Source organism: Vulpes vulpes, chromosome 3 (genome assembly GCF_048418805.1).
Source record: "Vulpes vulpes isolate BD-2025 chromosome 3, VulVul3, whole genome shotgun sequence".
Taxonomy (NCBI): domain Eukaryota; kingdom Metazoa; phylum Chordata; class Mammalia; order Carnivora; family Canidae; genus Vulpes; species Vulpes vulpes.
The window spans coordinates 46,812,983-46,840,692 of NC_132782.1; the positions used below are offsets into that span (position 1 = coordinate 46,812,983).

The 27,710-nt window shown below is 40.4% G+C and overlaps 1 protein-coding gene across 2 annotated transcripts; it reads left to right on the forward strand.

Annotated features, from left to right (window-relative positions):
- SPTSSB (serine palmitoyltransferase small subunit B) lies at positions 1 to 27,475 on the forward strand. Of its 2 annotated transcripts, XM_072752317.1 has the most exons (4): positions 1 to 498; positions 11,242 to 11,339; positions 20,433 to 20,557; positions 25,919 to 27,475. In XM_072752317.1, exon 4 carries the CDS (start codon positions 25,951 to 25,953, stop codon positions 26,179 to 26,181), a length of 231 nt encoding a protein of 76 aa, XP_072608418.1. In that variant the 5' UTR covers positions 1 to 498; positions 11,242 to 11,339; positions 20,433 to 20,557; positions 25,919 to 25,950; the 3' UTR covers positions 26,182 to 27,475. The 2 variants fall into 2 exon arrangements, with proteins under 2 accessions (XP_072608418.1, XP_072608419.1); XM_072752318.1 differs by lacking the exon at positions 20,433 to 20,557.
- Positions 27,476 to 27,710: the final 235 nt, after the last annotated feature.

The following is a 27,710-nucleotide window of genomic DNA, read 5'->3' on the forward strand; positions in this document are numbered from 1 at the left end:
AGCCGGAGGTGACAGCGGCGCCCGAGCCTCCGCCGAGGCTCCCGGAGCCCCCGCGCCCGGACAGCGCCCCCCTGCGGGCCGGGCCCCGCCGCTGTGCCAAGGAGCTGCGGACAACCCAGACGAGGATGGGGGAGCCGCTGGGCTGCGTCCCTCGGAGCACGAGCGCGGCCGCCCGGGACTGAGCGCGGCCGCGTGTGGCAAGTTGGGGCGGCGCAGCCGGGCCCGGGCGGGGAGCGGCGCGGCCCGCAGCGGCGCCGGGAGCCTCCGCCGGGAGCAGCGCCGCCGCGCGCGAGCTCGCGTGGGAGCGTCCCCTGCGGTCCGTGATTGATCACCGCACCGGGCCCGGCAGAATCGGAGTTTGGGCAACAGTGCGGGGGGCGGGGCCGAACACCCAACTCCGAGGCTGCGGGGCGCCCGGCGCAGTGGGAAGCTCGCGCCGCTGGGGAGGAGCCAAGCTCCGCTCGCACCTAAGCCGCAGCGACGTCCGCCCGCCGGCAGGTAAGCATCCCCCGGAGCCCACGCTGGAGCGGCTTTAGGAGGCTACGATCCCGATCCCTGTCTCCACCGGGGGTGGGGGGGGGGGTGGATTAATCCTCGCCTCAGTGCAATTTATCAGCCTATTATTTAACTGCATTTTTAGCATTTTAAGAATTGGATGGGTTTTTCCATTTGCCTCTGAGTGTCTGAGAAACTAAGGTTCCACTCAACAGAAGCCAAACTTTATCACCGCCACTTTCCCAGCCCAAAGGAGAGAGAATTACTCTGTGCATTACTTTCGTTATTTGTCTTTTGTGTAGTTCAGCAACTATTCAGGGAAACATCTTTGGGGAGGCGCTTGGTCTCACTCTCAGTTCATCCTAGTTGTAGGGGCTTATATAATACTTTGTGCCCCCAAAGCGACTGTTTGAGGCCATAGGACACACAAGTCAGCTGCCCCCAAAGCGAAGAATTTCCAACAAGGAGTTAAATATATTGTTAAGCAGTGTGTATTTTCCCAAAGATGCTTATGGGATCACCAGACTTCTTAACCCCGGGAGAAAGGACTAGTTAACTTTGCCATGGGGGTGGGAGGTGGGATATGAGGAATGGGAAGAAGAAGGTTTTAGACATGAGCAGAAGTTCTAGGGCTGTTTCAACTAAAGTGACATTCAACTGGTTGGCAATTAACATATATATGAGTAGAGCCCGTGATTCAATAGAATTTGAAGAATTGTTAAATACTAAATCTTGGCCCAAAAACTACAGATAAATTGATCAGGGAAATTGGGAAAGTTGTCTTTCTAAAAGATGTAGTGGGTGTGGTCGTTCCTTTGAATTAATTACAAAATATATGGTCATTTTTGCCTGTGAACCTTTTAGATTAATGCATAAAACTGATGAGGTTTTAATAACTTAAGTTTCACATTTTAATTATTCCTGTGTTTTTAAAGACAGGCATGATTCTGATAACTTTCAATGGCTGTGATGGTTTCGTACATAGATTACTAGAGCAATAATAAGCTCTCATATGACATGCACTGTCACCCTCATTATTCAAATATTTCTAGTCAACCATTTAATAACGATAAATTAAGAATAGTCTGTCAAACCAAATGTGTGAGCATTCTAGAATTTGACTGGATATAAAGTTAAAAGTCAATAGACCTCAATTACAATTAGTTTTCTTAATCCACTGTTTATAAATTTGCAAAATTTACTTTTATAAAAATTGCATTTCATAATTCTATATCTACTATGTCAGCATAAATTATTTTACCACTACATATACAAAATGCAACATTTTCAAAAACAAAAAAAGGGGGGGGTGCCTGGGTGGCTCAGGTGGTTAAGCACCTGCCTTCAGCTCAGGTCATGATCCTGGGGAGTCTGCTTCTCTCTCTGCCCTCACCTGCTCATGCTCTCTCCCACATGCTCTCTCTCTCTCTCTAATAAATAAATAAATAAAATCGTTTTTAAAAAGATGCAACATTTTCATTAAAAATTATGCAAATAGAACTCAACTTCCAGAATAGTTGAATAAGGAGTTCCGTGAACCCACTCCGTAGCAAAACAACTGGTGAAAAGTATAGATAAACAACTAGTTAGTCTCTGGAAATTGTCCTGACAAAATACAACAAATGATGAAAACTTCACTCAAGACAGTGCTACAATTCAGTAGGAATAGCAAGAGTGTGAGGCATTTGAGCCACAACCCACTTCTCTCTGCATACCCACCCCCCTCCAGCTAGGAGATAGTGCTCCACTCCCGGTGGGTGCAGCCAAGAGCACAGGGCTGCCTCTCAACTTAGAACCTAGCCTAGGGCCTATGGCATAACCCTAGAAAAAGCAGGCTACCATCATCTTATGTAGAAGCTCTCTTCTAATCAGGAGCAGGCAAGAGGTCTCAGGCTTTTCCTCCAACTATCCCCCATTCTTAAGGCATATGAAGAAAAATTCTACATCTAAAATATAAGCCATTCAAAAGTTAGCAAGGGAATCAAAGAGACATTTCTCCAAAGAAGACATACAAATGGTCAATCAACACATGAAAAAGTGCTTACTATCAGTAGTCACTAAGGAAATGAAGATCAAAAGCATAAGATACCATTTCACACCAACCAAAATGGCATAATAAAAAGACAGATAATAACACTTGTTGGAAAAGAGGTAGAGAAATTGGGATCCTCATACATTGGTGGTGGGAATACAAAACAGTGAGTTGCTGTAGGAGATAGTTTGGTAGTTCCTCAAAAAGTTGAACATAGAGTTACCACATAACCGAGCCATCCCACTCCTAGCTGTACATCCGAGAGAATGAGAACGTATGTCCATGTAAGAACTTGTATACAAATGTTCACAGCAGCATTACTCACGATAGCCAAAAAGTGAAAACAATCTAAGTGCTCATTGACTGATAAATGGAGAGATAAAATGTGATATGGAATGGCACAGTGGAATATTATTCAGCAATTAAAAGGAATGAAGGACTGGTACTTGCTGCAGCATCGATGAACGTTGAAAACATGCCAAGTGGAAGAAGACCATATATTGTATGATTCCATGTTTGTAACACATCAAAAATAGGCAAACCTATAGGGACAGAAAGAAAGGATGGAGTTGTGTAGGAAAGGTGAGTGACTGTTAAGGGTAGAGGTGTCTTGTTGGGGTGATGTTTATATCACTGTGAGTAAACTAAAGAACATTGAATTATGTACTTTAAATGGGTGGATTATATCTCAATAAAGATGGTTCTTAAAAATAAATTAGCCAAGATATTAAAAGAACAGACGGATTTAGAACTTGGAGTTCATGAATCCCCATACACCACCAGACCCATGGTTCACATGAAGCTTTTCCCCAAGGGCCACACACTGAAATATATGAAATAATTAAGAGCAGCACAGGTGTCACACAGCTATGTGATTTGCTCGTGTTTACACGCCCACCCAGGCTTTCCTCTGTTGAGAAATGAATCAAATGTAGGGGCGTCTGGGTGGCTCAGTCAGTTGGGCGTCAGCCTCTTGGTTTCAGCTCACGTCATGATCTCAGGATCCAGCCCCAAGTCCAGCTCATGCTGGGTGTGGAGCCTGCTTAAAATTCTCTCTCTCCCTCTCCATGTGCACTTGCTCTCTCTCCCTCTAAAAAAAAAAAAAAAAAAAAAAAAGAGGAAAGAAGTCAAATGTCATTAATGTAGTCTTCTGGAGAACTGGCTTGTAAATGCCTTATTATCTTTTAGGCCTCACCAATTTACTATGTTAATTTAAGCTCAGTGAGGCCAGCTGTTCCTTTGACTTCTAGATAACTCTAGTCCTTTATCAGTTTTTCAGGTCAGTTGTTGAAAGAGGCCACAATGAGTGAGAGAAGGAGGCTACCTAAATCTCACCCAAAAGTGAAATTTGTCTGCCACTCAGATGAGCCCAGTTTCACTTACACTAGATCGGCCCCGTATGTGGGAGTGTCAGGGGAAAGGAAGAGCTGGACTAGCCACTATGGTCCTCAGGGTACACTGATATGTCACGGCTGGAAAGCATCTCCTGTGATTATGACAGTCTCAAATACAGGAGAAGGTCTCCAATAATTAATATGCTCTTCTATTCATCTTTCGTGTTTTGAGTTCCCCAAAACTGCCAATCCTGTAGTAAGAACCAAGAATTGGATGATAGTGCTTTGTCTAGAAATAAGAATATAAGATTAGTGAGTCTCTGAGTTTAATGGGGCTGGTAAGCAGCACCTAAACTTGCTGCTAGAAATGGTCATGAGTGCACTGAGCCAAACCATACCCTTTGCTTTAGGGATTCAAGTAAGCCTGCCTGCATCAGGAAAACTCAGAATTTTCTCTGCTCATCAACACAGGCTTATCCTTCTATGTACATGTTTACAAGAGCTTACCATGCTGACGAACATGGGTTCCAGGTGGCTTTTGACCAGCAAGACTTTTGTAAAGTTCTCACTGTCCTATTTTATCCAATTAGAAGATTTATACAAAATAATGTTTAATGTCCAACCAGTTGTTTATAAATTAAATACATGTAAAGAAAAGCTTGATCACAGTTATTATTTATTAATATTGCTTTGGTCAGGATTAATAATTCATTTATCCAAGAGATATTTATCGTGCAAGTATCCTGTGCCGGAACAACTCTAGGCCCTGAATGAGTGATAAAATAAGCTCCCTTGAGGAGCTTAAACTCTAGGGGGACATCGGCCATTTAAAGAATGATTGAAAAAAAAATTATTGTAATAAGTGAATTACAGTGTATGGTAGGAGATGAGGGCTCTAGAGAAAAATTAAGCAGGGAAGGGAATGAGGTACAGTTTTAAACTGTGGCATCAAGCGAGGAAGTAAAATTATGTAATTAGATAATGTGAAGATGGTGTGCAAACCTGGCCATGTGTCTCTGAGCTAGACCATGAGGAGTACTGGCCCCTTGGGAGTCGTGGTTTCCTCTGCCCCTCAGCAGTATTTTGCTACCTCGGATTTGCTGCTGTTTTGCTAAGGAAAATATTAGCCTTAACCCAGACACAAGGAAGAGATAGCTTAATACCTGCTCCAAAGAACTATAACCCAAATAAAACACCACCTTATGATAACAAAAAGTCTTGTTGAGGGAAATCATTAGCCTGGAGTTTCGGTTTTCTTTTGCCCCTCTCTCTTGCTTTGCCCTGGATTCCTATAGTCTGCCAGAGGACTGTGTGGTAAATAATTAAGAACTGCTTTCCCAAAGTTAACATCTTTTTGAAGAGTGAGGGAGTAGGGGGGAGAGGTTGAGAGGAAGAAGACTTTCCAGGTCATCTTGGAAAGGAGAAGGGAGAACAGAGCAAGGAATCCCACAAAGCACTCGAAAAAGGAGGGGGAAAGCAGAGTCTCCACTTTTCCTGGACTGTCCCAGAATCTCTGCTCAAGGCACCTGTTTTAAGGGACACCTGAAGACACATTGTTCTAGTAAAATACAATGGGGGTGGCAGCTTTCCTGGAATAGAGCTTTTAGAAAATGGCTTAAAAGGGAAAAGGGACTTGATTTTAAGATTTTATTTATTTATTTGACAGAGAGAGAGTGAGTGAGCATGAGAAGGGGGAGCAGCAGAGGGAGAGGGAGAAGCAGACAGAGCATGAGAAGGGGGAGCAGCAGAGGGAGAGGGAGAAGCTCTCAGGGAGAGCTGAGCAGGGGGCCCCGATGCGGGACTTGATCCCAGGACCCTGGATCATGACCTGAGCCGAAGGCAGGCGCTTAACCGATTGAGCCACCCAGGGACTCGAGGACTTGATTTTTTTTTTAAGTCAAAAAAGAGCATTTATTTCACGCGCAGAGTAGAGAAGCATTTAAGCATGTTCAGAGTGAAGTTAGAAATAAGTCAAAAAAAAAAAGAGAAATAAGTCAAAAGACTCGCTGTTATAATGGGGTTACTATGGAGTATTAGAATTCTAATTCATTTACTCCACAGATATTAATTGAGCGCTCACTGTGTGCCAGGCACTGAGGGAACAGTAGAGAGGGAGGCCTTGCTTCAAAGACCTTCCTTTGTAGAGGTTACATTATATGCCTTTTGCTACAAAATAGTTGAAGCACACAGTGATGAGGGTGAGAACTTCTTGACCTGCCTGTCCTGACACAGATGGGGTTAGAGTCTCCTTCCATGCCCCAGAGTACCCTATGCTTCCCTGTCATAGCCCTTGCCACACTGTGTGGGGATGCTAGCATAACTGTCCTTTCTCCTCCCTAGAAAGCGGCTAGAGGCCAGTGAACATGTCAGTCTTATTCATAGTTTACATCTCTAGTACGTTGTTTTTAAAAGATGTATTTATTTGAGTGTGTGTGTGTGTGTGTGTGTGTAGCACAGGGTGGGGCAGAGGGAAAAAATCTCAAGCAGACTCCATGCTCAGCATGGAGTCCCACACGGGGCTCGATCTCACGAGGTGGACGTTTAACTGACTGAGCCACCCAGGTGTTCCTCTCTATACATGTTGGATGAATATTTGATTGGATGGATGGATGGATGGATGGATGGATGGATGGATGGGTAGATTAATGATTTGTTAGGTTAAGATCAAAGTTCTTTGCATAGATAGGCAGTCTGGCAGAGTGGTTAAGAGCTGTGTACCCTACATTAGTTGTGAGACTTTGGGTCAGCTTTTAAATTTCTCATGTCAGGGGTGCCTGGGTGGCTTCATTGGTGGAGCATCCAGCTCTTGATTTTGGCTCAGATCATGATCGCAGGGTCCGGAGATCGAGCCCTGCCTTGGGCTCCACACTCAGTGGAGAGTCTACTTCTCTCTCTCCTACTCTGCCCTCCCCCTGCTCACATCATCTCTCTCAAATAAATAAATCCTTAAAAAATATAGATAAATAAATTTCCCAATGTCTCAGTTTCCTTATTTAGAAAACAGTTATAGAAATAGTGCCTCCTGGGCAGCCCGGGTGGCTCAGCAGTTTAGAGTCGCCTTCAGCCCAGGGCCTGATCCTGGAGACCCGGGATCGAGTCCCACATTGGGCTCCCTCCATGGAGCCTGCTTCTCCCTCTGCCTGTGTCTCTGCCTCTCTCTGTGTTTCTCATGAATAAATAAATACAATCTTTAAAAAAAAAAGGCGGGGGGGGATCCCTGGATGGCGCAGCGGTTTGGCGCCTGCCTTTGACCCAGGGTGCGATCCTGGAGACCCAGGATCGAGTCCCACGTCGGGCTCCCGGTGCATGGAGCCTGCTTCTCCCTCTCCTCTGCCTGTGTCTCTGCCTCTCTCTCTCTCTGTATGTGTGTGTGACTATCATAAATAAATAAAAATTAAAAAAAAAAAAGAAATAGTGCCTCCACTATAGTATTAAGTGAACTACATAAGCTAATACGTATAAAGCGGTTAGCAAAGTTCTGGGACGTAAGTCATTCGATGAGTACTCTATGCTATTATTGCCCATACAGAATGGCAGTTTCCCGGGGGACAATTTGCTATTCAAACATTGCATCCCTGCCCTTTCAGCTGCATTATAAGATCAAAGGATGTCAATTAGGAATTCCTAGCTAACATTATCATTTTGAGTTCAAGATCTCAGAAAAGATTAAAAAGAGAATTTGGGAATTAATATAAGTAGGATATTGAGCAAGAAAATTAAACAGACTAGAAAAAGAAAGAAAGAAGTTCAGGATGGTATGTCCAAAGCAACTTTCCTGGAGCAGTAATAATCTCTTCTGCTGTCACACCCAGACCACCCCTTCAGAGAGCCAAAGTACCAGGACATCCCTCTTCTGGAACATGCTCGTGCCTCATAGAATGTCATGCCCCTTAGGTATTAATAAATGTTCACTGATGCAAAAGAAAGAAAAGTGAAAAAGAATTTATTTGAAGTTGAGTCTTATCCAAACCTAAGGGTGTTATAGTATCCTTTTAATTTCCCTTGCAAATTAAATAATCTTTTTGTGAGAGACCTTTGGTCAGAATTATCATAGCACCTCCTCACAGGTAGTTCCTTATTACCTTCTGAATGAGACCAGATGCCTACCTGTGACCAACCTATGGAAACCCAGCATCTTCCCTGCTTTTTTCTACTTCTGGCAGAGAGAATTCACATGGTCTCTTTCCCAAACTGGAGGAGTCTCATGGTTTTCATCTTCTCCTAAGAAGAGTAAGCTGTTTCTCCTTTACTAACTTATCGACTGGGAAGTAATTTTTAAGCAATATTAGCTTAGAATCACTAATGGGGGAAAAAAAAAAAACAGGCCTAGAAAGAAGACATAACTGACTCCAGTTCTTCAGTTACCAACTCTTTTTATTCCTAGAGGCTGCAGATGCTTTCTCTACTCCACAAGGGAGATCTTGGTCCTTAAATTTTTTATAAGATGTTTCATTGCCTAAAATTTTAAACAAAATTTTAAAAAATCAATTGGGCTGGCCTAGTTCTGGTTTTGATAGGCAGGAAAATCAGGTTATAATTTAGGACAAAGGAGTTGTTGCACAGGTTTCCTCCATTTAGTAGAAAACAAACATTGGAGGCAAACACAAAAGAGGTGATATGGTACCCCTGTGACCTTTGGAGTGAATTCTTTCTCCTAGACTCATGGAAATCACCATTTTACCCACTTACATCATATGTCTCTGAAGGATTCAATAGAGTCACCTGAAAGGAATCTCTTCGGAGAAGAAATAAAATGCATGTAGAAAATAAAAGGAACAAATAATAGTTGTGACAAAAGTTACTCTGAGCCCTTACTAAGACCAGGCACGGTTAAGAATCCTTTACCAATGTGCTGTGTCATCTTCACAGCAACACAGAAATAATCATCACTGTGTTACTGACAACATAACTGATGTTCCCAGAGGTTAAACAACATCCTGAATATCACAGAGTAGCCAACTCCAGCTTGCCAATTTCAAAATCCACACTTTTATTACAACCAAAAAAAAAATTAATGAAGCAAATCATTCTCCAGTGGGATATTGAATTCTGTTGTGGAAATAGGATCTCAGATTTGATGAAATCTTAGTAATTTCTTCTTAAAACCTTCCTGCTGACTGATAGCAACTCTGAGAAGGTGTGGTCCAGTCTCTGCTTGAACAGTTTCTCTAATGGAAATTTCACTACTTCAACCAGGCAATCATTTTCCCTTTATATAGCTCTTATTATTTAAAGTTTTTCCTGAGATTTGCCTCTGGAAACAATAAAACAATTCCAACCCTTCACTTGCGTGACTGCCTGTAACACCACTTAAAAACTTTCAGATCTTTTAAGACCTCCAAGGTACATTTCTCTCCTCTCTTAACATTGCCCTTGAAAACCTTCCAGACTTTTCTCCATCTAGCTTCCTTTGGATATACTCAACCTATTGGAGAAACTGCTTTTAACAGCTGGAAGAAGGATGCTAATCAAAGCCAAGGGTATAGCCCCCTTCTGTCGTCTGTGGTACAGTCTTCTTATAAATATATAAGAATACTGGCACTGTGGTCTGAATGTATTCTCCCAAGACCATGTTGAATCTGAACCCCCAAAGTGATGGTATTAGGAGGTGGGGGGCCTTCAGGAGGTACATAGTTGATGAGGATGGAGCCTCTTCATGAATGGGATTAGTGTTCTAGAGGGGCTCCAGAGAGATCTCTTGCCCCTTCCACCATGTTAGGACACAGTAGAACATGCTGGCTATTAACCAGGAAGAGGGCCTTCACCAGAATGATAGTGATGCTGGCATCTTGGTCTTGGACTTCTTTGTCTCCAGAACTATAAGAAATAAATTACTATTATTTTTAAGTTACCCAGTTTGTAGTATTCTGTTACAACAGCCCAAGTTGACTGAGACAATTAGATCACTTATTTATTTGTCCAACATTTCCCAACATAAATGGCTCGTAATGAACTGGAAGTCAAATTAAGTTCTTTAGTCTTTTTTTTTTTTTTTTTACTAGAACTGATCATAGGCCACATTTTCCCCCATCTGACCCTTGGACAATTAACTTTTTGAATTGAAGAGCAAGGCTTCAATTTAGGTAAAACTTCAATTTAGGTAAAACACTTAAAGTTTTACCATACCTGGAACCCTGTAATCTGCTAAGTTTCTTATAACTCCACCCTATAACTTGGGCTTACCTGCAAATGTGATCATGCATAATTTATATGACTTAATTCAGATGGACAAAAATGCTACGGTGGTCAGGACAGAATGCAGGCCTGTGTGCCTCACCACTAAAGACCCACTCCCCAACTTTACGATGCTTTACCAATTATGAAGCACTTTCGCAATCATTTCACTTGAATTCTTACAAGTACCCTGTAAATCAGATACTATTGTCATTCTATATGTGAGGACACAAATTCAGAAAGACCATCTGACTTGCCTAATGTGACACAGCTAATAAATGACAAAATAGGAAAAAGCCTTAGGGCTTCTGTTTCCAGCGCCTTTTCAAAAACAGATTTTTCATTTTTTCCCCCACCTTCCTACCTTGTTAGAAGTGAAAACCCTTCTCTCTGTAGCGTTCCAGCTGTTCTCTCTAAATCTCAGGTCGAATTTGTAGGTTTTCAGGATGGTTTGAAAGTAATCTAGGTAAGTTGGTGGGGACAGGTGAGTTGAGGACCCCTACTCCTCTGCCATCTTGCCCTGCCCCCCTCCCGATTTTTCATATTTTTTAAAGATTTTATTTATTTATTCATGAGAGACACACACAGAGAGAGGCAGAGACACAAGCTGAGGGAGAAGCAGGCTCCCCATGAGGAGCCTGTTGTGGGACTTGATCCCAGGACCCTGGGATTACGACCTGAGCCAAAGGCAGATGCTGCTCAACCACAGAGCCATTCAGATGTCCCCAAAACAGGTTTTTAAATACAATGATTAGCGTAATATCTTTTTCTCTTTTCTCCCCTGCCATGGATATCAACAAAGACTAATTAAAATCAAAGAAATTTTTCTACAAAATCTCACTTAAAACCCACTCTATAAAACAGATTAAAAGCTGGCTGTTCTAATAAAAATGAGGTGCAAGACTCTCAGCCTCCATCTCTGTCCCACTTGTGCCCTCCCCTCAACCCTACTGTAGATGGTAACTGGCACCTCATAGTCTTTCACATACATTCAGAAGTCACTAGCCAATGGCATGTTTTCAAACTGTACCCTTCTCTGAAAACAATTTTAAAAATATGACTAACTTGTCATACCTTGTTTTCACAATATATTCTAGAATTTTGTGGGAGATATCCATTTAAGAGTTTTAATAATCTTTTACATGGAACAGATTTGTTTTAAAGTTTGAAGGCAACTTTGGGTTAATTCAAATCTTTATTTCACAGATGAAGAAACAGCAACCCAGAGAAGAGAAGTAACCCACCACAGGATCATTCCACAGAGGCACAAGGATAAGAACCCAGATCTGGACTCTCCTTGGCAGGTACATTCTTCTGATTATATCATAGAATCTCACTTTTAGAAATCTGACTCTTTTGATGGCAAGATGACATCTTTAACAACACGGAGCTTCTGGGTCTCACTTAAGCAACCAACAAACATTATACCCTTGATATTATAATGGCATTTACGATGATATGAAGGAATAAAATGTGGCAATTACTTGAACCAGCGGTTCTTAGCTTACAGACATTACAGGCTCCTTTGAAGTGTGTGCAGAAAAATGTTTATGCACAATTTGCAAGCATCTCAAGGGGTTTATAGATGCACCCTACCACCAAGTGCTTGGCCTCCAGGTTAAGAAGCTCTGGCCAAGCCCAGTACAAGTGCCAGGGTCAGGACTGCATAGTGCCAGCTCCTTTCTTATTTATGGGTCTGCTGGTTAAAGGCCGCTTCTGTTTCAGCATCCTTCATCTTTTATTTAAGTGGAGCAGCATCTTATCCTAGAAGACCTTTGATACAAGAGAGCACTAAATGTTTTAATAAGTATTTAATTAACCAGATGGGACATACTGAGAAATATGATAAAATGAAAACAGTTCTCTTTCAAAAATGTTAGCAGCGAAAGTGAGGTTGATCCATGCTTTTAATAGGACATTCATTTTCTTTGTTTCTTTTATTTTGAAGAAAGTAAGAAAAAGGAAATAAAATGAAAAAAACCTAGAATACCACTAATTGCCTGACCACTTTGATGAACTCTGTGGTAAATGGGAAAAGGAGTAGGAGTGGGGACAAAAAGAAACAGACTTCTCTTCCAAATTGATTGTTTCTCAATCCTTCTCTTTGTCACAATGTCTTAAGAGATTTATGGTTCTGAAATGGTTGGCAAAAATGTCTTCACTTCAAAATAGTTTGGGAAGCTCCGATATTACAGTGAAGTTACTGATAATGAGGCCTGAATTTTACGGATTCAAAAACATGCATTGGATACTTAGCGTTTGTACAGCACCGTCATGGGAGGCAAGTATGGCAGTGATAGAAAGATCACCTGGAGTGAGAATCCTGGGGCTGAGTCCCCGTGTTGTTTCATCTTTGGCTTTTGCCAATGGGCGAGGTACAAAAAGTTAATGAACTTCGGTTTTCTCATCTTTAAAACGAAGTGATATTTTTTTTTATCTCCTTTATGACAGCCACAGCAGAATTGAATAAACATACTAAAGAAGAATATCTCTAAAAGGGCCTCTAATTGAATAACCAATAAAGTTCAGATGCCTTGAGCTAATTCTGAAAAAAAAAAAAAATGAGCTCATTCTGTTAACCTATACCTGGTATTCATAGCTCAGGCTACGATTAGTAGTATTAATAGAGTGTGCAGTGTGTAGTCACGTAGTGTGTAAAAAAATGTGTAGTAACCATAACAGTTAATATCATTTAGCTCTTCCTATGTATTATTGCAAGTACCTTACACATTTTAATCTTTCCAGAAATCTTATGAATGAAGTTCTGTTATGATGCCTAATTCCCATTTGAGGAAACTGAGTCAGGGTGGTTGAGTAACTTAGCCAGGGCCAAACCCAGACCTGATCCAGGGCCAGAGCTCATCACTACTCAGCACGCACACCACCTCTTGGGAAGATTCTCACCCAGCTCCCCATGTGCTTAATGTTATTTCTGTTGCCTGAAGAGACTTCCACATTATAAAATTCTAGTGTTTTTAGAGATCTGAATTTGTTTCCTAGGGCTGGTATAACAAAGCGCTACAACATTGGTGGCTTAGAACAAGAGAAATGTATGCTCTGATAGCTCTGGAGGCTGGAAGTCTGAAATTGATGTTAGCAGGACCACGCTCCCTCCAAAGTCTTTAGGAGAAACTTTTCTTCTGCACCTCCCTTGCCGGGATTCATAACTTAATTATACCTACAAAGACTTTTCCCACATAAGGTCAAATTCACAAGTTCCAAGACATGGACATATCTCTTTAGGATCCACCGTTCACCCTATTACGATATTTTTTTAAAGATTTTATTTATTTATTCATGAGAGAGAGAGAGAGAGAGAGGCAGAGACACAGGCAGAGGGAGAAGCAGGCTCCATGCAGGGCGCCCGACATGGGACTCCATCCCAGGTCTCTAGGATCATACCCTGGGCTGAAGGCGGTGCTAAACCGCAGAGCCACCCAGGCTGCCCCCTAATACAATATCTTAATTGAAAAACACTATGTCTTGGGAGATTCCCTCTGGTATTTTTTTTCTTTTTTTTTTTAATTTTATTTTTTTATTTATGAGGGACACAGAGAGCTAGGCAGAGACATAGGCAGAGGGAGAAGCAGGTGCCCTGCAGGGAGCCTGATGTGGGACTGAATCCTGGGATCACACCCTGAGTCTAAGACAGATGCTCAACCATGAGCCACCTAGGTGCCCCTCCCTCTGGTATTCTTGACCAACAAACCCACATTTATTCAAAGACGGAAAAGAACATTTTATCTCACCCAATTTAGGCCTATAGTTAAATTGGTTATAAAATCTGCTGGCTGATTAAGAAACGACAAATACCCACCATTTGCTTCAACGTGGATGGAACTGGAGGGTATTATGCTGAGTGAAATAAGTCTATCAGAAAAGGACAAACATTATATGGTCTCATTCATTTGGGGAATATAAAAATTAGTGAAAGAGAATAAAGGGAAAGAAGAGAAAATGAGTGAAAATATCAGTGAGGGTGACAAAACATGAGAGACTCCTAACTCTGGGAGATGAACAAGGGGTGGTAGAAAGGGAGATGGGTGCGGGGTTGGGGTGACTGGGTGATGGGCACTGAGGGGGGCATAAGCACTGGGTGTTATGTTAAATGTTGGCAAATTGAACTCCAATAAAAAAAATTAAAAATAAATAAATAAATTAATTAATTAAATTAAATCTGCTGGCTGAAAATATTTTTCTTAATATACCCAGTTGCCACTAGCCTTCTCACATTTACCTGGAACTCAACAAAGTTCTTAGGAAACAAACAAGTGCTACCCACTTAAAAGAACGCCTGGAGCTCAGCACTTGTCCACTTTTCACTCGAATCATGCAAGGTAGCCATGAACTTGGGAGCAGGTGAAAGAGAATGAAGCCGGCAATACTATATCTACACTGTTCTTGCCAGGAAAACGAGAAATCCACTTGGCTAAATTGTCAATGGGACTTTTTTCTTTTAGTCTATCATTTAAGTAACTCAATTTTAAGTACAAGATCATAAGATTTAGAGTGATTTAATTGCCCAAAAGCAGCAGCATGTTTTGACATATCTCTGTTAACACCTGCCTTTCTTTTTCCCTTCTTCCTTTGCCCCATCTATTCCCTTCCCCAGAAACTAGCTGACCTAGAATGCCAACCAACCCAGTAGGGAAATGCCCCCTGATCTGTGGATTAGCAGAGAAAACACCTCAACAATGCTCTATCTCCATGACCCTTGGAGTCAGCCTAGATTTCTACTCATTTGCCTAAAAGCAGTAATAACTGAGATACAGAGCAGTTCAGTTGAGGGCAGTGAAAAAGCAAAGACTATATTGCTACTGTCACAAAAATCATGCCTATAGGAGTTCAGTGTTGCTGGTCACCAAAATAAGAAAAACACTGAACTCATCACCAGAAGCATTCCAAAGAGTGTAATAAGAAGTAAACAATAAACCAGAAGAATGAGAAAGAGGAGGAAGAAGGATAGAAAAATAAACAAAAACCAAAAAAAAAAGTTTTATAAGCAAATATTCAACGTTATCAAAAAAATAAATTTGCAAATAAAACCACTGTTAGTACATACTGTTGGATATGTCAGTTGACCAGCTGCCTATCAAACAGATTTCCATTGACAGAATTCTAGGAGCAGGTGCTCAGCAGGTATGATTGTGACAAGTCAGTGTTGCAGTAACTCACCTTTTTTGGCATCAAATTGTTCTTGGAAAGAAGTTTTCTGTTTCTAAAGACACATCAAATGTACTGATGATAGAGATGAGATAAAGGCTTAATTTTTCATGGTCAGACTTGCAGCTCCTAAGAGAACTGAGTCCTTAGAAAGAAACAGTAAGCACATAGTTCCTTTACCAAATCGTGGGTCTGAGGGCCACGAGCTGGGGAAGAAAAGACAAAGGCAGGACTGTTAGGATATGCACGGAACACAGTTGCCTAGAAAGGGCTTTGTAATGACAGTAGAAAACTTTTGGCCAATTTAACTGCCTTTCCACTCTTACTTCTTGTTAAGTGCTCTGGATACTGGGGTTTTTAGAAGCCCCATATTTCACATCCTTGAATAAGCATATCATGGAATTTACAATTCCCACAAGCACTGTATTCTATATACTGAATTTCACTGAAGCCAAGAATACACAGTAACATGTCATCCCTCCTCTCAGAAGGCTCTTTATAGTTTGGCAGTCTCCGATTTTCCTACTATATCCTAAAAGTCAAGAAGAAGGGAACTCCACTGGGATGTCAGAATTATTATTTGAAGACCTTTAGGGTTATTCATTTACTCAGCTTTGGATGGTACATCTATGTGATTTTGCTCAGCAGGTCATGGAGAATATTAATAACTTTTAATGCAAAAAAATATGTATTGTTCAGACTTTTTTTTAAAGATATTACTTATTGATTTGAGAGAGAGAACGCAAGCATAAATGCGGGGGAGGGCCAAGGGAGAGGGAGAAGCAGACTCTCCACTGAGCAGGGAGCCTGACACAGGGCTGGATCCCAGGACCCCGGGATCATGACCTGAGCCAAAGGCAGATGTTTAACTGACTGAGCCACCCAGGTGCCCCTGTTCAGATTATTTATAATGTTTAGAGGCATTCATTGACATTTAAAATTTTTAATTGTGGTAAGATAAACTGGATGTAACATAAAAATTTGCTATCTTAACCATTTTTAAATGTACAGTTCAGCAGTGTCAGGTATATTCACATTGCTGTGCAACCAGTTTCTGGAATGTTTTCATCATGCAAAACTAAAACTCCATACCCATTGAACAACAACTCCCAACTTGCCCCTTCTTCTAGCTCCTGGTAAGACCACCTTTCTACTTTTTTCTCTAGGAGTTTGACGACTCTAGATATCTCCTGTAAGTGAAGTCATACAGCATCTGTCTTTTTGTGACTGGCCTATTTCATTTGCCATAATGTCCTCAGGTTTCATCCACATCGTAGCAGGTGCCAGAACTTCCTTCCTTTTCAGAGATAAATAGCATTCCTTTATGGGTATAAACTACACTTTATTCCACCATTCATTCATCTGCCAGTGGACATCTGAGTTCCTTCCACCTTTTGGCTCCTGTGAATGAGGCTGGGTTAACATGTGTGTACATTCACTGATTTTTAAAAAAATTATTTGTAATGACTTTAAGGCCACGGTTAGTGCTGCAACTCTGTTTACATTTTTACCTCTAAACATAGCTTGGCAGACCCTGGGAATAGTATCTTCAGAAGGAAAAGACTACCCAGAAGCTATACTCTTTCCTTCATTATAGGATAATAGGGTTTTTTTCTTTAATAAAAATAGTAATGAAGAGGTTCATCCTAAGAAATGACATTCTAGTTAAAGCTTGGCTCAGAAGCCCTACTCTCTACCCCAGTTTTGGCAGAAATAAACAGGGGTACTTGTTCTTTTTCTGTAGGAGTAAATGAAAGACACCAGGAATGACACAGATATATCATCCGACTTGTTGCAAATTTCTCTTCCTATTCATAAATCTATTCAACATTAATGTACTTACTGCTTTTTATTTGTTTCAAAATATTTATCTTCTTTTTGATGACACAACATAGAGACTGATCCAATGTGAACTTAGTATTTCTTAAACTATTATGAAATTTTCTTTTAAAGTCAAGTTCCAAATTTTCTTTCCCAGACAGAAGTCCTAAATTCATAAACCGCTCTGGAATCTGTCAGAAAATCCCAAACAACAACAGTTCCTTTGAAATTACAGTTATTGAACACATGCCATGTTGCCCAGTGGTCTTAGTTGATGATGGGACTAGAAATACATGGTTTCTATTGTTCAGCTTTTGTTAGTGTCAATGAAAATTGGAGACAATTTAAGGTTGGTTCAGATAGTCACAAAAACACTGCTCTTGCCTCTAATTCAAACCAATACTGTACCCACAACAACCTGGTTAAATTCTTGGTGAGACTTTTCCCTTTTAGTATTATTTATTTCAGGAACTCACCTCAAGTAAAAGATTAGAAACCTTAGAGTAACCTAATTGCCCAAAGCAGTAATATGCTTTGATTTAACCATGGTTTGTTTCTTCCTCTCCAAGGAACCTAGAATTGTTGAAATCTGTCACTTGTGGTCTGATTTCTGATATCAACCCTGGTATCAGCATAAGGCATTGGTTGCCAAAGGATGGCTGGAGAGGATTCTAAGATGGAAAGGAAATTCATAGGAAAATGTTAAGCAAGCATGAAACTTTCTGTGAGGCCCAGAAAACATTGGCATCATCCACGGAAAACTTAGAGCTGGATATCTGGAAGATATCTGGAGAGTGGGAGGCCAATAAACTGCTACTATGCCTGATTCTTACATAGACACAATATGAGATTTTGCCACTGATCATAGGAACTTTGTATCTTTTGTGAATCAAATTGTGTTCACATAAAGCAGCAGCTTGCAGTTAGGTCCCCAAGACAAGAACTATTACATAAAGTTGTGCAGGGCACAGCCCACACAATGGTATGTGGTAGCCCTGCCTAAGACTCATTTGAAAATGTGCTTAGAGACTGCAGTGCCTTTCAGGTGGTGGTTTGTGGTAATCGCTATATACATGTGTTGTTTTATTTTTTCAAAAATATTACCAGGCGATTCAACTAGCAAACACAAATAAAGGTTGAGGTTTTTTGGTTTCTTTTTCTATAAAATACACATAGCACTACGTTATAGGTAACCATTGCTTCACAAAGGCTCTTTGGCTCTGTAACTTAGGAAAATCTTGCAAATAGTTTAAAGTTGTACCAATCCACAAGATACAGCAACATTACTAGGACCATGACTATGACTTCTAAAGAGCTCAAACCTATCCCTACATTCCCCACCACATCACTGAGACAGGCTTAGAAGCAATTAAGAATTATTTTCATTTTATACAGACAGGCTGTGACCCAGAAAATTTTGGAACTTGTTTAAGGACATGAAGTAAAAATGAATGAATGAATGTGTGAATAGAAAAGAGTAAAGCTATAATAGAATTCAGGTCTCCAGATGTTCCCATCCTGAGATTTTTCTCTATTAGAACAATTTTTTCTACCTGCTAATCTTATATTATTACTCACCTAGAGTAAGCGCTTGTAAAAGCCATTTTAATGGGCTTTAAAATCACTTCACAAGTGGTTTTTCTTTTTTTTTATTCCCCACAGAGTCCATGAACTTTTAACAGTATGAGAAGAAGAAGAAAAAGCATTGGTTGCATTGAAAAAAATTTAGAACCAACCTCTTTCCTTCCTATAAAAAGACAGATTGTACTGAATTTGCAAAAAACAATCTGCCTAAAACTCATTGCCTGAAAGCAGACAATGAGAATTCATAAGTACCTTTTATGTACCCCACATTGTGCTGTGAAAATATTATATAAGTACAGGTGTGGTTGTGGTCCCTGTCCTCATGCCATTTACAATTCAGTCAGCCGGCCAGCCAGCCAACCAGCTCACCAGCCAGCATACAAGTATCCCACATTCCAGGCACTGGGGGAAAGAGATGACTGGACGTATCCCCAGTCCCCAAAGACCTCATAGTCTACTACAGAAACAGACTGTACATGGCTAATTATAAGTGCTGAAACGTTGCTCCAATTATGACACATAAAAGAAAGCAATATATTTTCCTCAGGAAGGGTAGTTTCCTGAGAATATTTCATAGAAGAGAGGATATAGAAGCTAGGTCTCAAAAGTAAACAGGATTTTATCCAGAAGAGAAAGGGCACAAGAACATTTCTAAGAAAAGAAAAGAAAAGAAAAGAAAAGAAAAGAAAAGAAAAGAAAAGAAAAGAAAAAGAGATGAACAAAAGCATGGGAGCTTAAGAGTGAATGGAATTTAGCAGGAGAGTTCAGAGATGCTTCTAGAGAAGTAGAAAAATCATACCGTGAAGGGCCTTACAGGAATATTCCATATCATAGGAAATGGAGAGCCACTGAAGGGTTTCAAGCGGAGAAATTAATCTGTGATTTTAGAAAGTTAATTCCAGCATCAGAATGGAAGATTGTAAGGCGAATAGGGATACGTTGGTAGGCTATTTCATTAGTCCAAGCAAGACATGGAGAGAATCCACAGCATTGCCCAATAAAATTTGCTGCAGTGAAATCTTCTATATCCATGCTGTCCAATATGGTAACCGTGAGCTACATGTGGCTACTGAGCACTAAATATTTAAGCTGCCCCACGTGACTAGTGGCTGCCATAGTGGATAGTGTAGAGGCATCTTCGAGAAGCTGGCACTTGAGTTAACCTAAAGGAGGGTGTTTCCAACTGCAGGTTACAATTGCTGTAGCTCACGATTGGGATATTTTTTAATGACCTAAGAGAATAGCATAGAATGGAGTAGAATTAAATCAAATCAAATAGAACTTTTTTGTTCTATTTGAGTAGCATGCACCGTAGAGTAATGCTGTGAGGGATATTTCTTGCAGTTATAGAGCTGTGTGTGTGTGAGTGTGTGTGTGTGTGTGTGTGTGTGTGTGTACTCTGGATCACAATGTAAAATGTGCTTTTCCTCTCTAGTCTGTTTAAAAATGTTTGAAAGCCATTCCTTTATGAAAGGGTATTATTTAGCTATGTTCAGAGTTATTAGCAAGACATCCCCAGAAGAGCAGAGTTTTGTTCACTGGAGTTTAGAATAGGACTAACTCTGGATTTTCAAGACTTTCCTAATTACTATTTTGCCTTCAAAAAATTAATAGCCTTTATTGTTTGGAACAGCTTTAGGCATACAGAAAAATTGAGAGGATAGTACAGAGTTTCCACATGCCCTGCACCCAGTTTCCCCTATGAAGATCTTACTTTAGTATGACACGTGTCACAATTAATGGACCAATGCTGATATGCTATTGAGTAAAGGCAATACTTGACTCATATTTCCTTAGCTTTCACCTAATAGCCTTCTTTTCTGTTCCAGGATTCCATCCAGGATAACACATTACATCTAGTTGTCATGTTTCCATAGGCTCCTTAGAGCTGTGACGGTTTTTCACACTTTGCTTGCTTCTGATGACCTTGAGAGTTTCAAGGAGTACTGATCAGGTATTTTGCAGGGTGCTACTCTGTTGGAATTTTGTCTGATGTTTTTTCTCACGATTACCCTGAGGCTGGGGGTTATTTGGGGGAAGACCACAGAGGTAAAGTGCCATCTTCATGCCATGATACCATGGATAGATACCATCAACATCATTTATCACTATTGATCTTGGCCTTGGTCCACTGGCTGAGGTAGTGCTAATCAGTCTTCTCCACAGTCAATTTACTTTTGTAACCCCCTTGTCCAATAGTACCCTTTGGGAGGAAATCACTCTGCTCCTTTTAAAAATGAATTACTTAATTAAAGGGAAGCTTAAACCTGAGTAAATCATATTGAGTTCTTTCCAAAGAAAGCTGCTTCCGAGTACAGACACAGTCTCTTTTTAGATACAGCATCTATCTCTGCAGCAGGCAGGACACTTTTTTCACATCTCAGATTTTTCAGGTTCCAAATATGAAGCGCTCTCTCTCTCTCTCTCACACACACACACACACACAAAAGCTGAGTGATTGACGCAAAGTTCCAAAATAAGTAGGGAAGGAATTAACCCAAAATCAATTTCAGATCCTACTGACTTTTCTCCTCAGCCCCAGATTCTGACGTTTTAGAAATAAATTTAACCTAAAATGTGTTAGGATTTTTATTCCCCCCACGAGAGAAGATTCATTTTTAGCTAATGTTTAGAAAGGGAGATCCCACACTGAGAAAGTCTGGTAATTTGGAGTACCTTCTTTAGGTGGAAGAGGGCTGCAGGATCAGGCCTCTGCAGTATCTGCAAGGTCAATTCCAGCCTGCCAAAACCACCTGCTGCTTTCCCCTCCTTGCAGTTGCCTAACCCCCGCCACTCCGGTTCCTGGTTCCCGTGGACAGAAAACAACAACACAGAACTTCCTGAGCAAGCCCGGCCTCTCCTTTCGTTCCTTCCCTGCACGTTTCCCGTACAATGCTCTCATTTCATGACTCATACACGTGGGTTCATGGGAACACGTGGGGTTTTCTTATTGCTCTATTTATTCTTTCTTGTCCATACAGGCCAGAACAAAGCCCTGCCCCTGAGTAATGTGGGTCATAAGTCCCAGGTCCTCTCCATTCATTCTGGGAGAAGAGGTGTAACTTCATCTCCTTCCTCACTGTACACAAATCTAGTGAGAGGAAAAAATCATCATCTGTTGATAAAAGGGCGGTGACATTTAGAAATAGAGGGCTGGGTGGCTCAGTGGTTGGGCGTCGGCCTTTGGCCTAAGTCGTGATCCTGGGGTCCTGGGATTGAGTCCTGCATTAGGGTCCCTGCAGGGAGCCTGCTTCTCCCTTTGCCTATGTCTCTGCGTCTCTCTGTATGTCTCTCATGAATCCATAAATAAAATATTTTTTAAAAAGAAATAAAAATTAGTCACTTACTCCTTCATCAATTATAAGATAACTTTTTTTTAGGGTACTTCCAAGCCCTTACTGTTTTCCACCACCCCAATGTCCCATTCATTTACTGGTTCCTTTAGGATTCAGTCTCTTCCTGTGGTTCCCAGGACTCTAATGATCCTTTTTCCTCTTCCACCCCTAAACTGGGTAAAACTCTGCTTTACCAAATTGGGTGAAGACATTTTTCAGAATTTCTTTAACAATAATAATAGAAGAGTTTATTATTTTGACATCTTAGCATGGTTTTACCCATTAGTACGTCGCTAATAAGAACCTTAATTTTTGCCGGTTCCCAGAAACATTTATAATAAATAGGTACCCAGATTCTCACTTGGTCAGAGGAGCATCTGAGCTGTGGGAATTCAGGGAAGAGTCTTCAGTAAGGGAAGAGTAGATTCTGGGGAAACAGAGGGTAGGGCTGAGCTCTTTCAGATATCCTACACACCTGATTCCACTGTCCTTGCTCAACTTTAAGTCTTCTAAGATCACAGAGACCTTCACTGGAATTTTCATGCATCTAATGTCAATTCTCAAGATACAGGGTGTTCCCTGCTTGGTCCAGTCACTTCAATTCAGTTGGACAGACCAATTTCAATGTCAACCAATTTAATATCAATTTGACATCAGCCGCATAGACTTGGTCCTTTGCTTTAAAATGAGTGATTTGGTCCAGGGGATCTCTACAGTCCATCCAGTCTTTAACATTCTAAATTTCACTTTTGCCACCTAATACGTGTGGTAAATATTACCTCTAATGTATATCGGTGGAATGTACTCAGCTGAATTATAATCCTCAGGGGCAATGATGACTGTTTCTGTCACCATGGCATCTCCAGTTCCTAGTGCAAATACCAGCATGACAATCATTATTTTCAGTAGATAAAAGGGAAGGAGGGAGGGAAGGAGACTAGGCTTTCTCCAGTTAGATTCTGTCTTCCTATCTATGTGCTTCCTCCCTATGCAAATCCTTTGAACTGATCCTTTACTTGCATTTCTGCTAATCCTTCCAGCAACCTTAAAACAGTGGGGATTATTATCTCCATTCTACAGGTGAGGAAATTGAGGCCCAGAACAATTAAGTAACTGGGCCAACATCATACAGCCAGTATGTTGAGGAGTCAGGACTTGAACCAACATTTATCTTTATTCCCAAACCCATACTCTGCATTATGCAAAGCACTTTCCAAACTCTAAGTGATTCTCTGAAAATATCAATTGTTTTGCTATTAGTATTAGAGAAATTCTGTTAAATCAAATCCATTAGGCACCTTAGCATGTGGTCCCACACTGGTCCTCATGTTTTTAAAACAATGGCCCAGAGAAAGCCTTTCCTTGGGCTTCACAATCCATTCCTCCAGGGAACACTTCGACCCTTTGCTTCACCCCCTACTTCTTACCTGGAGTTTCAATTGCTTCATGTTCCATGGGGGCTCCTGGCCCTCCCATTCACCCAGTGGTGTACCCGTCACTCAGCTTCAGCGGTCATCCTATCTGCTGAAGCAATCCCACCCCTGAAAGCACAGCCTCCTTAAAGATGTAGGAAAGTTTTAAAAATCATCAAGCTTAGAGGGAAACTTTTCTTAAAGGCAACAGACTACTGCCTCCCTCATTTCCAAATATGGAAATCATCTTACAAAAGCAAGTAACTGAGAACAAGGAGATTTGTTGTGTGCTTGAGTAAAGTTGCCATTTCAAGTCCTTTGTTTAGCTTTGCCAGGATAGGGCATTAGGTCTTTGAGGAAGTGGGCAGCCTAATTCCACATTTCATTGTGAGAAATGAAGACATTAAGATGTTTGCTGTCATCCAGGTCTAAGTTACCTGTGGGTAGTTCATTTCATGGCATTTCTGCCATCCTATCTCCTCAAATTCAGCCTTTTCTCCTACTTTCCTCGTTAGGATCTTCCTGCATCCTTTCCTCAGGTGTTGCTCATTCCTGACCCCTCATCCACTGTGTGTTTGTTACTTGGCCCAGTGTGCTGCCTATAAGAGCACCTCCTGTCGACAATGCCGTTTCGGGGACAGATTCCTTCTGAAGCCATTGCTGTTCAGAAGAAGTCACACAGTAGTACTCAAAATGCATTTGTTAATGAATGAGTGAATTCTTCTACCCACATTACTCATCTTAAAGAGTGTTTTTTGTGTTTTTTCCTTTTTTTTAATCTTGGATGTAGTCCCAAAGGAAATTTTAAAATGGGCTCAAAAGGAAGTAGAAATATATTACCTAAGCAAATCTAGAACCTAAATATAGTATTATTCTAACAATAGACTGCAGCAGATGGTTTACCAATAATAACCAACTCTCTCTCACCTTTTCTTTTTTTTTAATGTTTTATAAAATTTTATCCCACTTTATTCTGCAAAAATGTACGTAGATTCTAGAACATACTATAATTCTATTTTCTTTTTTTTTTCAACTGCATCAGTACTTTTTTTAAACTATAGTTGACATATAATGTTATATTAGTTTCAGGTGTACAATGCAGTAATTCAACACACTCACCGGTGCTCAGAAGTGTAGTCACCATACAAAGTTATTAGTTGTTGACTATATTTCTTATACTGTACTTTTCATCCCTGTGACTAATTTATATAGTTACCTTGCTACCTTTTAAGAAACAGTAAATAAACCATATTTAAAAGCGCTTGTCATCAATAAGGGAAAAAAGAATCAAAGTGAGGGGAGAAATCAATGCCTTTTATTGACTGTTGGACTTCAGGAGACTGATGTGAGATGTGACAGTACCAGCACTTTTACGAGTCCGAGCTGGCTACTGAGAGTGCTGGGAAGTGACACCAGGGGCCGAAAACTGGCAAGGAAAGAAAAACTTCTAAAAATCTTGATTCTTTAAATTGTTAGCAGTATCCAACCGAAGTCTTACCAAGTAGCCACTGGCTGGTATAATGCATGTTGGTGTGCTTCAGATCTATTGTCTGTTTGATTGATTGCTTTTTACAGTTGAAAACAGTGACCATTGACCATCTCATGGTTTCTGTGGCTCAGGAATCTGGGCACTCCCATGATTGGACAGACCAAGTGTGCTTCTTTCTCCACTAGCAAAAAGTGCAGTGACACATACACAGTATTTCTGCCCAGAGAAGCTCATTTGAGACTCAGCACCAGGGTTTTTATCGGGGCTGGTTCTGTGGACACTCTTTGCCTGACAATTGCCAAAATTTCAGACTTCCAGAACAAAGTAGGTGTTCACCATAAATTACGGTGTTTGCACAGTTTAGGCATAGTGAATCATCCTTAACCATCAGGGAATAGAGAGAACATTCCAAAAGCCAAGTTCCCAGATGCCAGCCAAGGGCCAAAAACTTGCAAGCAGACCTTTCTAAAAATAGCAGCCTCAGGCTTGCTATATCAACTCTTTTCTGCACACCGTTCTTTAAATCTTTCAGAATACATGTTGTAGGAAATAGAATATTCACACTCCTCACTCTTTGTATACATGGCTAAGGAAAATGTGGTTAGCCTTCATTTTTAGATATTTTCACTAGACTATTACTAGCAATTATCATTTTTAGATAAATGTTACTATTATTTCTTTTTAAGATTTTATTTATTTATTCATGAGAGGCAGAGACACAGGCAGAGGGAGAAGCAGGCTCCTGCTTCTTAGGAGTAAGCAGAAGAAGCACAATGCAGGACTTGATCCCAGGACCCCGGGGTCATGACCTGAGCCAAAGGCAGATGCTCAAGCACTGAGCTACCCAGGTGCCCCAAATATTACTGTTATTAATAATATGGTTGCCCTTAATCCTAGTAGTAATTCTTATTCATAGTGACAATGTTATGAATTCCTATGATTAATATACTGTGAATTATTTCTACGTAGGAATCCTAAAAGTGATCCATCCAATGATCATTAACATTCTGAGATCATGAAAATCTAAGGAGATTCTGTGTTCAGCTCCTTATTTCATTTTTCTTCTAATCTGTTAACAGGACAGACTTATTACAGCTTGAAGGAGCCAACCATGGATTTCAAGCGTGTGAAGGACTATTTCTCCTGGCTCTACTATCAATACCAAATCATCAGCTGCTGTGCCGTGTTGGAGCCCTGGGAACAATCCATGTTCAATACCATCTTACTAACTATTTTCGCTATGGTGGTATATACCGCCTATGTTTTTATCCCAATCCACATTCGTCTGGCTTGGGAATTTTTCTCCAAAATGTGTGGCTATCACAGTACAATTTCTAACTGATCTTGTTTGCATTCTGTGACTCGGCATTGCCTATGTATATGTTGCTTATGACTTACAATTTATGCGAATACTGATCTGAAAAGCTCTCTTCTCTATGCACTCTTATATCTTGCCTGAAACGTGGGATAGAGGTCTCTTTAGGTTCTTTTGTACATGCTACATTGTGCATCAGTCCATACATACAAACCCTTTACCTCACATACCAACCATATTCTCTCAACTTAGACTTTAGATTTTGTTTTTAATCAAGAAACTTCATATAAAATTTTTCTGAAAGGTAGGCTTATAAGAGACCTACCAGAATCATATTTAAAATGTTCCCTTGATACTTATTCTGTACTAAAGGGTATATTTTTTAAAAGAAATTGTTCATAAGCTCCTGTCAAAAGTATCCTATCCTTGTTTACAACATACAAAAAGATGTGAATAAATTATATGGGCCCCCTAAAGTCTTATTTTCTAGTAAACTGCTGATACCTAAAATTCTTTTACTTCAAGTGCAAAAGAATAGGCTGGAGGCAATTATCTCTTTTCAGACATGGTTCATGAATTATTTCAAATGCCTCTAAAAGTCTGGCTTTATAACAGTTTAAAATCAACAATGTTGATTTTAGATAACCCAGTAAGTATTATAATACAAAAAATATTAAGTGTAAGGAACAAAAAATATAATCAAAGTAAATTCAGATATTGTGACTTGCAATGCTGCCTTGCCTTGCATGATGCTGGGGGGTGGAGGGAAGAGAAAAGAAATTGCTTTCTTTCTGTGGTTTCACTCAGTGGAGCTGGGGTGGGGGGGGAGCACGTATTAGGCTACAGGAAGAAAAGCTAATAAATAGGCTGGAAGTAATACTCTACCAGCAGGAACTCGACAGCTCCAGTTAAACGCTTTGATATAGTGGCTCCTTTGCAGAGCAAAAACAAGATTTATTAAATTTCCTTCAAAGTGTTTATCTTAAAACAAATACAAGTTTTTAATTGTACTGCTGAATCAAATGTGAATGCCAAAGACCAAACCTTACAGTTTGTCTTCCCTTTCAATAAGTATTAAGGTTCATAATTCTAGAAGGTAAAATGTAAATAGTTTTTGGATAATATTTGCACCCATGTTTGTGTTATGGGGAAAAAATTTCCAAGGAAAGCTAGAGAGAAAGATGTTTGGCATGCCAAATTAACATGCATGTTTCTTAACACAACAAACGTGTTTTGAAGGCAAACCAGATCTGAACATGTACTTGTTGATTTTTGCAAAATAAAATTAGGTTTAATTTTGTAAATAAAATATTCACCTCTAGATTTGGTTTTTCATACTGCACTAAATATCTGGGTGCTTACATCCACATCTGTCTCCAAACTTATCTTTTTCTTACTAATCCAATGTGGCAGCTGATCTTAAAACAGCAGGATAAAACGAACACTTATCAAGGGTCTTCTCCACGGTGAACACATTTTACATGTTGGAGTAGATATTAAGGTCTCCCAGTTATATGTATGGAATGTGGAACCTGGAACAGAGGCATTTCTTGTTT